This window comes from Camponotus floridanus, unplaced genomic scaffold (assembly GCF_003227725.1).
Source record: "Camponotus floridanus strain SB8 unplaced genomic scaffold, Cflo_v7.5 scaffold6, whole genome shotgun sequence".
Lineage (NCBI taxonomy): Eukaryota > Metazoa > Arthropoda > Insecta > Hymenoptera > Formicidae > Camponotus > Camponotus floridanus.
In genome coordinates, this window is record NW_020229769.1 from 1,479,102 (window position 1) to 1,492,153 (window position 13,052).

Below are 13,052 nucleotides of genomic sequence, written 5' to 3' on the forward strand. Positions count from 1 at the left end.
AGTACTTTATACGATAGCAATACCTACAAAACAGAATCACAATTATTTATGGTAAATTAATTTTTACAATCTTGTACGCAAAGAACAGAATAAGAAAGATAAATGAGAAATATATATATATATATATATATATATATATATATATATATATATAGGCGTCTTTGGAAGCTAGCCAGGGCCTGTTCAGATCCATCTGCCATTTAGAATTCTCCATGGCAATCGGCATTGCATCGAATGAAGTTCCAACAACGCTCTGGATTCGCATATGACTGTGCTAAATAGCGGCATTAAGTGTGAGATCTGGAGTTCAGTGGTTTTAGAGCAGTTGCCCGGAAAACGAAAGACTCGGATTCGATTCTCGATCCAGCCATTTGCGCTTCGCATATTTTCTATAAATATTGTTTTTTAGCAATTATTTGTTGGGCTGAAAAATGTGTCAATGCTTTACATACAGGTCGATGCCGTTACCACGGATGGATTCTGCCGCTCGTTGACCAAATGAGCAAAACACGGCTGATCTCCTCCCTCACATAAGTTGTAACTTATATTGTAATAATATATGACATCTTTATCACTTTCCATTTTTTCCTTACAATCTTCTCTTCATTGTTCATAAATTGTAATTTATTTAGCAGAATCTATTTCAGACGATGTATCCATAATATTAATGACATTATAAGTAAATAGATTCTGCTAATTATAAATTATAATATGAATAATAAAGAGGATTGTAAGGAAAAATGAAAATGTTATGATGAAGATGTTATATATCATTATCTCTTTCCATTTCTTCCTTACAATCCTCTTTATTATTCATAAGTTCATTTATCTTTTTTAATATTCTGTTCTATACTTTACATGCAAGATTGTAAAAATTATTCTAGCATAAATAATTGTGATTCTGACACAAAAAAATATATATGTGTGTGTTTTATATAGAAAAATTGTAATATTAAATATATAACTTTTATATATATAAAAAAATTATTTTTTTATTTAATTAAGTATATTATTAATGTATTAATATTTGTGTGAATAGAGACAATTTGAGATTAAAATTTTATTGTGTGTGTTAATAGTATTCAGTTTTATTGAGCTTTAATGTAATATCATTAATAAAAGAGATAAAATTATCGACCAATGTATCTCTCTCTCTCTTTTTGAATTTAAAAATTAAGTTTAACAAAGTTATAATTTATAAAATAGATAGCGATAGCTAACTGCGTAAACTTTCATACAAGAGTACTATATTTTATGAAAGAAAGCATAATTCTAATTGCTTATGAAAGAAAAATAATAGTTCATTAGGCTTCCTATGAATTCTTTTTGTAAGACATGTTGCACGAATGTCCGGTAATTTTTTATTCTATCAAAACATAACAGGTTAAATCATTATAAACATAATAGTTGCGATTATATGTACATTGCTCGAAAATTAAAAATGTCTTCTCGATATTTTTCTTTCTCTTACTTACGATTGTTACACGATTGTTATAGTTTCAGATTGCGCGTTTCGGGATATATTGTTAACATAACGCAACCAAGTCAAAGGGAATAATCATATCCCTCAGTGCGACAGTTATTTCAATAAATAATGAACACGAAAGAGTTCATGCGAAAGAGATACCTCAAACGTCAAAGTTCAAGGTAGTTTGAAGCAAAGTGTAGTGCACCACAGATGATCGATATGTTCGTGGATTACTTGTAAGAGGAAATGGATAAATTCATTTTCGCCGCATGAATGTGTGTATTACATTTCAAAATCGCGTTTCTCATTAAGGCACTAGATGTCTATTTTACTATTTATTGTACACCATTTATATCGTATAAATTTTTCTCTAATCTCTTTATATACACATTATATTATGACACGCTGCTGTCGCGATTAGCACAAAATTACTAATTAATTGATTCGCAATTGGCACAATATATTTAGCACAATGATATCGTCAATTATCTAATGTAAAATATTTGATGTCTTTTAACGTTGATATTATATACGAAATTATTGCATTCTCTGCAATGATGGAATTAAACTAAATTTTCAAATAATCGATCGTTTTCAAGTACTATTAAATTATATATATTCTCAAATTATCTGTATAAATTAATATTAGAATATTTCGCTGTAATGTAAATTCTCTAATATTTGTACCAATTAGACAAAATTTTTATCATTTCTGAAATAAAATTTGTTGTCTATAAAACTGAAATAGACTTTATTATTCAACATAATCTGTAAATAATACAAGCACGAAAGAAGATATGCCCGGTAAACACAACAAGCACACGTTACAGTATGATTAAAAATATTCCTACTCAAAAAAACATTATGTTCTTCCGCGTTTTGATTCACGTATCTCTATCTTCGATCACATTGTTCATTGTGTTACACTTAATGACGCACAATGTAAAATCGTATCCATAAAAAGTCTGTTAAGATTCTACTAAACAATGTTGTCCTAATTACATGCGTAGTTCTTTCTGATCACATTCAATGCTTTTTCGTTTCAGGAATTTCTGCGACGTCACGGGTCCACGTCCAAGTTATGTCGAAAGGTTCGCAGTGCAGATAATTTACCTCTCGTGTCGACGAATCGTCAACAGGATCAACAAAGAAATTCCAAGGACGAAGGTATCGAAGGGGATCGGGAATCTTTCCTGAAACCAAATCAGGACGATAAGTCTGATGACCAAGAATCAAGGAGACAGAGTAGTATCGAGAGTGCAACGAAAGACAATATGGAAATGCTGTTGGATTCCAATTGTCAACAGCCTTCTTCAAGGTAAGTTAAGTTTAATAAATAAATAAATAAATATATATATATATATATATATATATATATATATATACATATATACATCAAATTTTTCACTTGTTACATTCTATAATCTGATAATTCACTAATATTAAAGATATATGTTTATACATAATATTTTGATTGTTATAAAAATTAAAATAATTTGAGGAATTAATTTTATTAAGCGAACACTATCTTTATATATAATTCAACGACTTGGACGTTACTTTTTATCCCGTTTCGATAGTAGATTATATTAGTGTCTTAAAAGGTTAAGATATGCAGATCAGATATAAGAAAAACGATAATATTCTCGTTTATCGAAGATTTGCATCCCGACCCAGGAAACTGTCATATTGATCGTAGAACGCAAATTGTTCTAGTTGCATCGTGATTTTAGATAAACGATGTGCTATATCTTTTTTCCTTTTCATATTTCTCTATTCAATTTTTCACGATTTACTAATACCACAAGTGTTTTCATTCGTAAAAACAGTTTTATGAATATTTATATAATACAATAGAAATAAATAACACTTTCTATTATTTAATGCATATGAAAATACTCTTTGACATATTCGCATATGTAGTATATTTTAATGATTACAATAAGAGCATGCGCATTTCATATTTTACAGATATTCGATTATATTTGCATAAGTAAAAATAAATAAATATAATACTATAGCAATTTTCAATTTCAAAATAAATAATATATACACAATAATACCACATTTTACTGAACAATATTGTCTAAATGAATGTATTTATTTATTAATTAATTTATTATTATAAGTAAATATTAAAAATAAAATTTTTATTTGCGTTTTAAAGATTAATTCTTTTTTATTATAAGTTTTTACAAAATTTTATATATCAGATATTTCGAAAGGACGAATTTGTACATTGTTCATTGCAAATACAAGATATCTTACAATTAGAAATTTTAATTTTGCTAAACAATAATTAACGAATTTATAAAATTTAAAATTTAAAATTGCGTAAAATAATTTTCATCTTCGAATGTATGTAACGTAAATAAATTTGTATCGCAAAGGTTTTTTTTTCTAACAACATATGCTTTTTATTCGAATGCTGAAACTACACATATCTTGTATAATAATTAACAATTTTATATTGTTATAGCAATTACCACAATTTTATTTTTCTATATGACACGTGTGTAGAATATTGTATATGTGTATAATATTCATGTTAGAAATATTAGTACATACATTAAACACCATTATATTTTTCCGCCGAGAATATAACACATATTCAATGTAACTGCAATTTAACCTTTATTATGTTCATTGACATGTCAAATTAAATTAAACACATTCATGCGTAAATATAATTTCAGTCTAAATATGAAAAAATTTGCCATTATCATGCCTTATGTGATCTATAAAACTTTTGCGATATAGCTAAATAAGTTAAAATCTTAATATTATAATAATAATATTGATAAGTATTACAAAAAAGATAATGATTTTTAAAGAAAACGATATTACACGATATTAATATTATCATCAATGTCATCGAAAAAAAATCTTTAAGGAAATATTCAATAAAATACGGAATAGATTTTAATTGAAATATGATTATTATATTAATTTTTCGTAATAATTATATAGTAAAATTATAAAGAAGAAAATAATATTTTATTTGTTCTCAGATATTGTTTATAATATATATCATATCGTATTACAATATCGTGTTATATTACGTTACAGTAAAAGAAATATATTGAGATTTCATTTTATTATTATTTATGTAAATATTTTCTCTATTTTTTCTCTCTTATTATTTTTAAAAAATAGTTATTAACATTTAAAATTTATCTTCACAATATTTTATAAATATGTGATTATGTTTGAATAAATCTTGATAAATCAAAACCTGCAATATTTAAGTTTATCAATTATTAAATTATTGTTGTTATTTAGCTTCATTGTGGTTTTAATGTATTGAGAAAGAAATATCAACACGGCTATTTGTATTCATTCTATATTAGTTATTAGGAATGCAGATCGCTAGTACGACTTCACAAAGTAGTAAACGCATCGACCTGGCCGCAACATAGTCAGGTATATTCTTGCCTGCAGCGTCACGCGCGCAAGCGATAATGACAGTCCAGGGAATTTAAATGCGGCGATACATTATTGCGGGAACGCGGCGACTTCGATCCGCGATGCACGACCTCCCCTTCCTGGTCGGTTGGGTTTATCGATCAGAATTTTACTAGGCGATGTCCACTTGACCCGCGCTTCGCATGTAAATGACTTTGCTACTTTGCAACCCTTTGCAATCGCTCGCGCTGCGCGACCTTCCGCTTTTCGCAGCGCGTATTACCGTGTTATTCTCGTATCGCTACATCATGTTGCGAACTCATGTAGCGATTAGCATCGAAGGATAACACTCTTTGTCGGTCTTTGTCGTTTAAAAAAAAGCTGCGCGAATTGTGTGTGATGTTTAATTCCTTGACTATCAAAACACAGTAAAATTATTCTAGAATAGAATTAATAGATTCTGCTTTAAATAAACTTTTAACGTTTTATTAGGAATTATATCTGTTAATATAACGCCTCTGATTAAAGTTTGTATTTACATTTGGCTATTAAAATATATTTAAGATAGATTTTGTATTCATTGAATTAACTTAGAAACGAATTGTAAAAAACATTTTACAGTTATTTTAATTTAAAATTAATATCATTTTAATCAATATACATTTTGTATGTATCGATATAAATAGTAGGAGAGTAATACTGAAGATGAGATGACATTATATTATAATAAAAACCATTTGCTTCAAATTGAAAATAGAAAAAGTTCATTGTTGTAATATTATTACATTATTTTTAATAATAAAATAATTAATAACAAAAGAGAAAGAGAGAGAAAACTTTTTAAAAATTAGATTTAATTTAATACTGACGGAAAATAACTGAATTTTTTCCAATTTAATGCTGAAATTTGTTAGCAGAAATGTTATATTATTCGTACGTTAATAACAAAAGTTATAATATATATAAATTATATATTAAATTAAAATTTGAAGATTTTAATTTGATATATTTAGAAAGTTAAAATATTAAATTTTATTATTTTATATATGTAACAAATGTATGTATCGGAATTTGAATTATAAAATGTGATTAAAGATGATACAAGAACTGTGATAATTATTTCTAGCAACAAAGAACATTATGAAATAGAAAATTTTTCCAATTTGATCATATAATTTTATAACTACATTTATCGAATATTTTACATAATAATGTTACAAATTTCTAATATAAATTTAATTTATGTTATGCTTATTACTATATTAGTATAGGTTATCTGTTTAATAATATTCATAACATTAATTGATATAATATTTCATATAATAATCATAATTGTCGTAAATTTAAATCATTTCTCAAATTTTCCAGCTGTCCTAAATTTCTTATAAATTTTTATTTTTATTAAAAAAATATTGTAAAAGTTTGAAATTATATTACAGTATCTATCCAAGATATATTTTTTATTGTTATTAAAAGATGTTACGAAGGATTTTAATTTCTCATATGTATCACACAATATAAAGTATATAATAGTATAGTGTATATATAATAGTATAATAGTATAATAGTATAATAGTATAATATAATATAGTATAGTATAGTATAATATAATAGTATAATAGTGTATCAATTTAGAATATTTTTTTTTAGAACGCGGTTGCGATTTAGTAACAACGACGAAAAAAAAGTTTCAAGATATATTTAAGTCTACTATTTATTTAAGTCTAATAAATTCTGTAATGACCACTGCACATGCATGCCATTAGATAAATTCTACAAATGTCCTGCTTTTCTTTCTGTACCGCATCATATTTCCATAATGTCAACGTTACATGCACACGTGTCATACTAACGCAACTGCTATACAAAGTTATAAATTATAAAAAGCCAGTACGCGTGTGTATGCGATATACGCAAACTTTTCTTGCGTCTGTAACTTGATTTTGCTATAAGTTACACAAATCGTGCTATTTTCTTATTAACTTTATCTCCCTTGACCTCAGAACTTTATCTTATGATTACTATCATTGAATTATTACCATTATGAATGTTATTTAATAGTCCCATATCGCAACATCTTGATCGCAATCCTTGATGATCATCGAGATGAGATTCTTTTATTCACATAACTTATACAAGGCTATTTAGAAAAACAGCTAGTACATAATATTCAATATTGATAATGTACATATTAAATCTATTTTGAAGTCTAGATGATTATAGTAGTATGTGATATAAATTTATAAACATGTATATTCTATCTATATAAATTAAATTCACTAAAAATTATCACACTATTAAATAGTATCTACATATAAATCATAGACTACTGATTGTAATTAATCAACAAATTATGATTCAATTTTTTCTTGATAAAAATACGGAGATATAACATTTGAATATTGAATATTAAAAATTTTTACGTGTACAAGATTGCAAAACTTAAGTACATAAATATGCAGATAACGATAGTCTATTTATAATTTAATTTCTGCTTTGATTTAATTTCAGTTGAAAAGTTTATTTCAATTTCATTCCATATAAATAAGATATTTAATTATTAATATAATTTTCGACTGTTTATATCTGTTAATATTTATATTTGTACTTTGTTAATATTTATATTTGTACTTTGTATTTGGATATGTATAAATATAAATGTCATGACGTATAAATAACATCTTACACAAATTACACGAATATATATTAATCTTCAACGTATTAAAGATAATTATGCTTATGTTTCAGAGACTCTCCGGTGGCATCTTCGTCTTTGATCGCCAAACGTTTCGGAGGATGGCGCACCAGTGGAAATCATGAATACGTCAGATGTCCTGTGCGACAACCTGCTTCCATGGACGAACGGTAAAAGACTTTCGTTTTATGATTTAAATGCGTGAAACAATTTATGACAGTTCATGAATCTTCGACATTCTTTGATTCTTAAAAAAAAATTGCAATCGAATTCCTTAATAATGTACTTACGTTTAGTGAACAAATATCTCTTCGATAATTTAAGAACATACCCATGACACATACACATCTGTTGTAAAATGCATTCTCTCATGAATTTATAATAATCGTTCGATATTTATATCTCGAAGTACTTCCCTGAAAGCTATCGGTCATAAATACGTCATCATAGATGACACCGTCTCGTTCTACAAATACCTCTTCCTCTATTAAAGAATAACGACCTGGTGCTAAACCTTATACGAACAAAGATAATATCATTGTATCCATGCACATATAACTATATTCACATTAAACGTGAATTGAATATTTACAAAAGACATTTCAAAAGATAGTATTCTTATGTCAAAGCATAGGACGAAATGATCAATTTCGGATATATAGAAAATTCCAATCGTATTTCTATATCGTCATGAACATATTAACTAAAAAATAGAAAAATCTTGAGATGAAATATCTTGAGATATTTATTTAATATATAATTTCAAACAATTTATTTCAAATAATTTATTCAAATAATTCAAGATTATTTTTTATTTTTTTTTATATTCTTTCTTTTGATTAAATTTTAGCCAAAAAATTAAGACATAGTGTTCTTTAGGAAATGCTAGTCTAAACTCTAAAATAAATTTTAACTCAAATTTTAACTCAGTATCGATTAATTTCGGAAATCTTGCAGGTGTTATCGACGATCATGCGAATTCGAAGCCACTCGTCCGCTTCGATATCATCACTATCACCGACGCACGGACACCGAACGACACTCGAAGAGCTGCGACTATGCAAGGCGAGGAACCATAGACTCAAGTATCGAAGTACAACACTTCGGTTTACCGATTCTCAGCGTAAGTGAGCCAAGTCCACCAGACGAGAGCGAACGCGTCGATGACTATTTGTAGGACTTGCTTGCCGAGGACTTCCTCAAGGAACTCCTCGTGTAATTCACCTGGCCAATCTTCTCATCCCGATCCGATCTCGTCCCTAGTCGCACGGAATGCTGCGAGTTGCGACCACATTACCCGGATATTTTATCCCTCGAACGTTCGTTATATTTCACAAATATAGCAATCGTTCGATAATACACACTACACATTGTTGCGTTCTTCAGGAGATCGTAATCGGAATAAAGTAATCGATAAAGCGAGAGTGAAGATTTCCTGATCGCATGCAATCTCCTCTATCTCTGTTCATTGTAAGCGATATTCTTTCATGCATTATATCATTTTAGAAGAGAGTTCAGAGATCATAAATATATATTTGCTACTTGTCTGATAGAAATCGCGCAGCTACGAGAAATACTCATATTTGATCCGGACTTATTTTTCGGAGTTTTCATGAGTTGGAATAATACAATGTTAATATCAATTATTCCTCGATATAATTTGTGCTCATTCAAATACATGTTTCCAATATTTCTGAGAAATATTCTAATGCATTATATATGCATGTCAAAATATAATGTTCAAATCACTATCTTTTACGCTATAAAAAATATACCGAGAAAAAAATTTAGTCCGGATCAAATTTGACTATCCTTTGTATCATATATTTTTAGGAAATATGTGGTTTGGTGAATAATTTCGTTACTTCGATATCCCTAATATCATTAAATTATATGAATATTAATTTGAAACAATTTGCTCTGTCTTATTTTGGAATCTCAAAAATTATAATCAAATCTACTGCACATTTTTACTCATACAATATCTTAATATCTTGTGAGTCTTTTGGTGTAACGTGCGATTATGAATGCCAGTTTGAGATTATTTATATATATAAGCTTATACAGTTACAATTTTCCTGTACACGAACAAGTGCGTAATGATGTATATATGTTTCCTTTCATTCTCTTCGCACTTCCCTGATTTTCACGTTGCATTTTCTCCTATCTCTGTCCAGAAAACAGCATTTCCTTTTTATGTGCTTGCTATTATCGAAATATGCTATCAAGAATGATATTTTTCAATCTTGATTGCAATTTGAAATTAAATACATGAATCATTTAATGTTAAAGCTATATCGAGATATGTATTAAAAAGGCAGATGGTCATTCTTTAACTATATGTCATTTTTAGAGTTGCTGGTATAAATTTTAACGCGTCTAGATATTTCTGCAGAATGTATAAAAATGTGTCATAAAGTATTTTATTTTACGAGATGTATTTAATAATAATCACAGAGAAAAGCAAATCATTAAATAATATATATATATATATATATATATATATATATATATATATATTGCAATTTAATAAATATGAAACAAGTCTTACCACAATATACATATAAATTATGAGAATATCTATTCAAATTCCGATTTGTACGCGTTTATATAATAATATAGACTACGTTCATAAAAAATGTATATTAATAAAAGTATACATGTGCATCTATATGATATAAAATTAGATGATTTCAAACACTTCGATATTCATAATGTGATTTATGTTATTGTGTGAACTTTATTTTTACAACATATCTTAAATCTATTAAAGATAAATGGCATGATGAAAGCTATACAAAATTGTTAAAAAATATTAAGTGTTTTCATTTGATCGAAGCCTACATGGGCCAAAACGTCTGTAATGTTTACGCACATGTTTAGCCTGTGATAAGCTCGACGAAAAAAATAATTTCAAATTAAATGATTAACTTGATAGAGCATATTACTTGATAGGTTTGATAGGTTTCTCCTTAATGATAAAAATAAATGTGTAGTCCTGCGAGTATCCGAAATTATACGCCTCGACCACTTGCGATTATATCACTGTACAGGAATTATATCATGATATTTATAAGATGTCTTGAATCAGCTGCATATGCAGCTTCTTATATCGTTATAAAAAATACAGTTGGTCAAAAGTAACTCTTATATGTCAGGAGTGATAAAATTTATTTTCACATTACATAATCTCTTCCAAACGACAATTTAAGACTTGCGCGTGCGAAAATTCTAACGCATTGATGCCTGAAAACTCGAATTGTATTCTAATCCTTCGTGACATGTATATGATACATGAGAAAAAAAGATAATGAAGAATAAATATAAGGAAACATTGTTTGGTGATGCTAATGAAATTTACAAATTTATTTCTCAATAACAACTTTATTTTTAAGAAATGTGAAATTTTCTTTACATAATATATCTAATTTCACATATATAATTAGATCAGTTATACATATATATACTGATACGAATTAAGCGAGGATCTAGAAAAGAAAACGCTATTTTCAGGTATCTACGCGATTACAAAATTCTTCAAAAAGCACATAAAAATACAATATGGGACCTAATTGCGGTTGAATTATGAGGTCTCCAAAAGATATTGAGGAGAAAAAATTTGGCAATTGATTTATCGCTTATCAGGGTTCATTATAACGTGGGAACAATATAGATTGTGTAATAATGCGTGCGACAGATTTTCATGCCAGGATAATGCATAATAAGCGCCTTATCATTCAATTAAAAAATTACATATTTTTTTCAATGATAACGATTCATCATTATTACAAAATATGGATCTATTTTGTTGTTGATTTTTCCTCAACTTCATATCAACTAATCGATGTAGAAAGAAGAGGCCATTATAAAAAAATCACAAAAATTAATTCATTACAAAAGAATGTACAACAAAGATATTAACAAAAATATATAGCCAAGTCTATACATTGCTCATTATGCAGATAAAAAGATTTACAAACACATATATACTCATATATACTACATCATACATACACATATATACTCCTTTTTCGAAAAATGATAAAATGAATATTATTTATAATTATAAGAATAAAATGATATTAATTATAGTTTAAAATATTGTCCCAAATAGCAAAAGTAGTCATTTAGATACTATTTGACATCAAAATAATTATTTATGTTACGACATAAAAAATAATTTGATAATTATTGTTCTTTATTTAGAAAATCGAAATATTATTTTAATATGATAATAATATTTCAATATGTTTATATATAAATTTTTAATTTTTAATCATATCATGTGAACTGATTTTCGAATACGCAGTTACAATTTTCTATCATATTTCTATCATATTTCAGATAGAGTTTTTATTCCTATTTATACATATCGTTATAATCTAAAATGTTTTTTATTTTTTAATTTTTTAAAATTTTTGATATCATTATCTGGATAATTTATCAATCGCAAAATTTGGGGACCAATCGAATGAAATCATATATATTTATGGAAAGATAAATTTATTTTTACTGCCATAAATATTTTGCATGATGACAGTTTGACACATTGCATTAATTATAAATTGCAAAAATAATTTTTTCAGACAATGAATCCTTCATGAATATATAATCAATCATCTGAGATATATATAACTAATGATTAATTCTTACTTTTAACTTCTTAATAGTTAAATGGTGGAATTGAACGAATTTAAAATAAAGATAAATATATTTAAAATAAAGATAGATATATTAGAATATACCTACTTAATTAATCTTTTATACATAGTCATATATTCATACATACGTACCCATACACATATATACACACATCCGTACATATATAGATATACATTTTTTTACGATTAATTTATTCATCGTCACATCTGTTAATATTAAATTGAAATTGTTCATTTAATTGTATAAATTCAATCATATCAATAAATTATATAAATTGACAAACTCAAAATAAGAAATATTATTACGTTATAATGTATAAGAATGTTAATACAAGCTTTAATATATTTAAATTGCATTAAAATTGATACAAAAATTTATGTCTAAAATAAATTTTTGAATCAATAACGTAAGTATAATCGAAACTTCTTTTCCGTTATAATATTTACAATTGCATTATTATTTCAGATAAGTTTTGTATAACTTTATCTTTTATATTTTTTTATAGTAATGTAAAAAAATCAGATTAATTAATCTTATTAATAACAATCTTATTAAAATCTTATTAATTAATTTTTGCATTACTACATTTTTTGTATTAATAAATAATGTTATAGTATCTTTTGTTTGTAGAAATAAAATATATATTTCCTTGTTTTTTTCATTGTAACATATCAGAGACATATTTAAGAAATATTTAGAAATTTTATTATAACAAACTAGCCAGAAATTATTCTTGTTATTTCGACACATATGTCATTAAAATAAATTTATTGAAATTAAAAACTTATTCGATTGAATAAATATCAAATCTTAAAAAGATTT

General features: G+C 26.5%; 1 protein-coding gene across 9 annotated transcripts in view; it reads left to right on the top strand.

The window, feature by feature from the left end:
• LOC105252055 overlaps positions 1-9,989 on the top strand; it is a 62,768-nt gene extending 52,779 nt beyond the window's left edge. For all 9 annotated transcript variants that reach the window (XM_025412952.1, XM_025412957.1, XM_025412955.1 and 6 more), the window contains 3 exons: positions 2,515-2,786; positions 7,622-7,738; positions 8,526-9,989. In XM_025412952.1, coding sequence (XP_025268737.1) covers positions 2,515-2,786; positions 7,622-7,738; positions 8,526-8,745 — 609 coding nt within the window. In that variant the 3' untranslated portion in view covers positions 8,746-9,989. The remainder of the gene's footprint in view (positions 1-2,514; positions 2,787-7,621; positions 7,739-8,525) is intronic.
• The last annotated feature ends 3,063 nt before the right edge of the window (positions 9,990-13,052 follow it).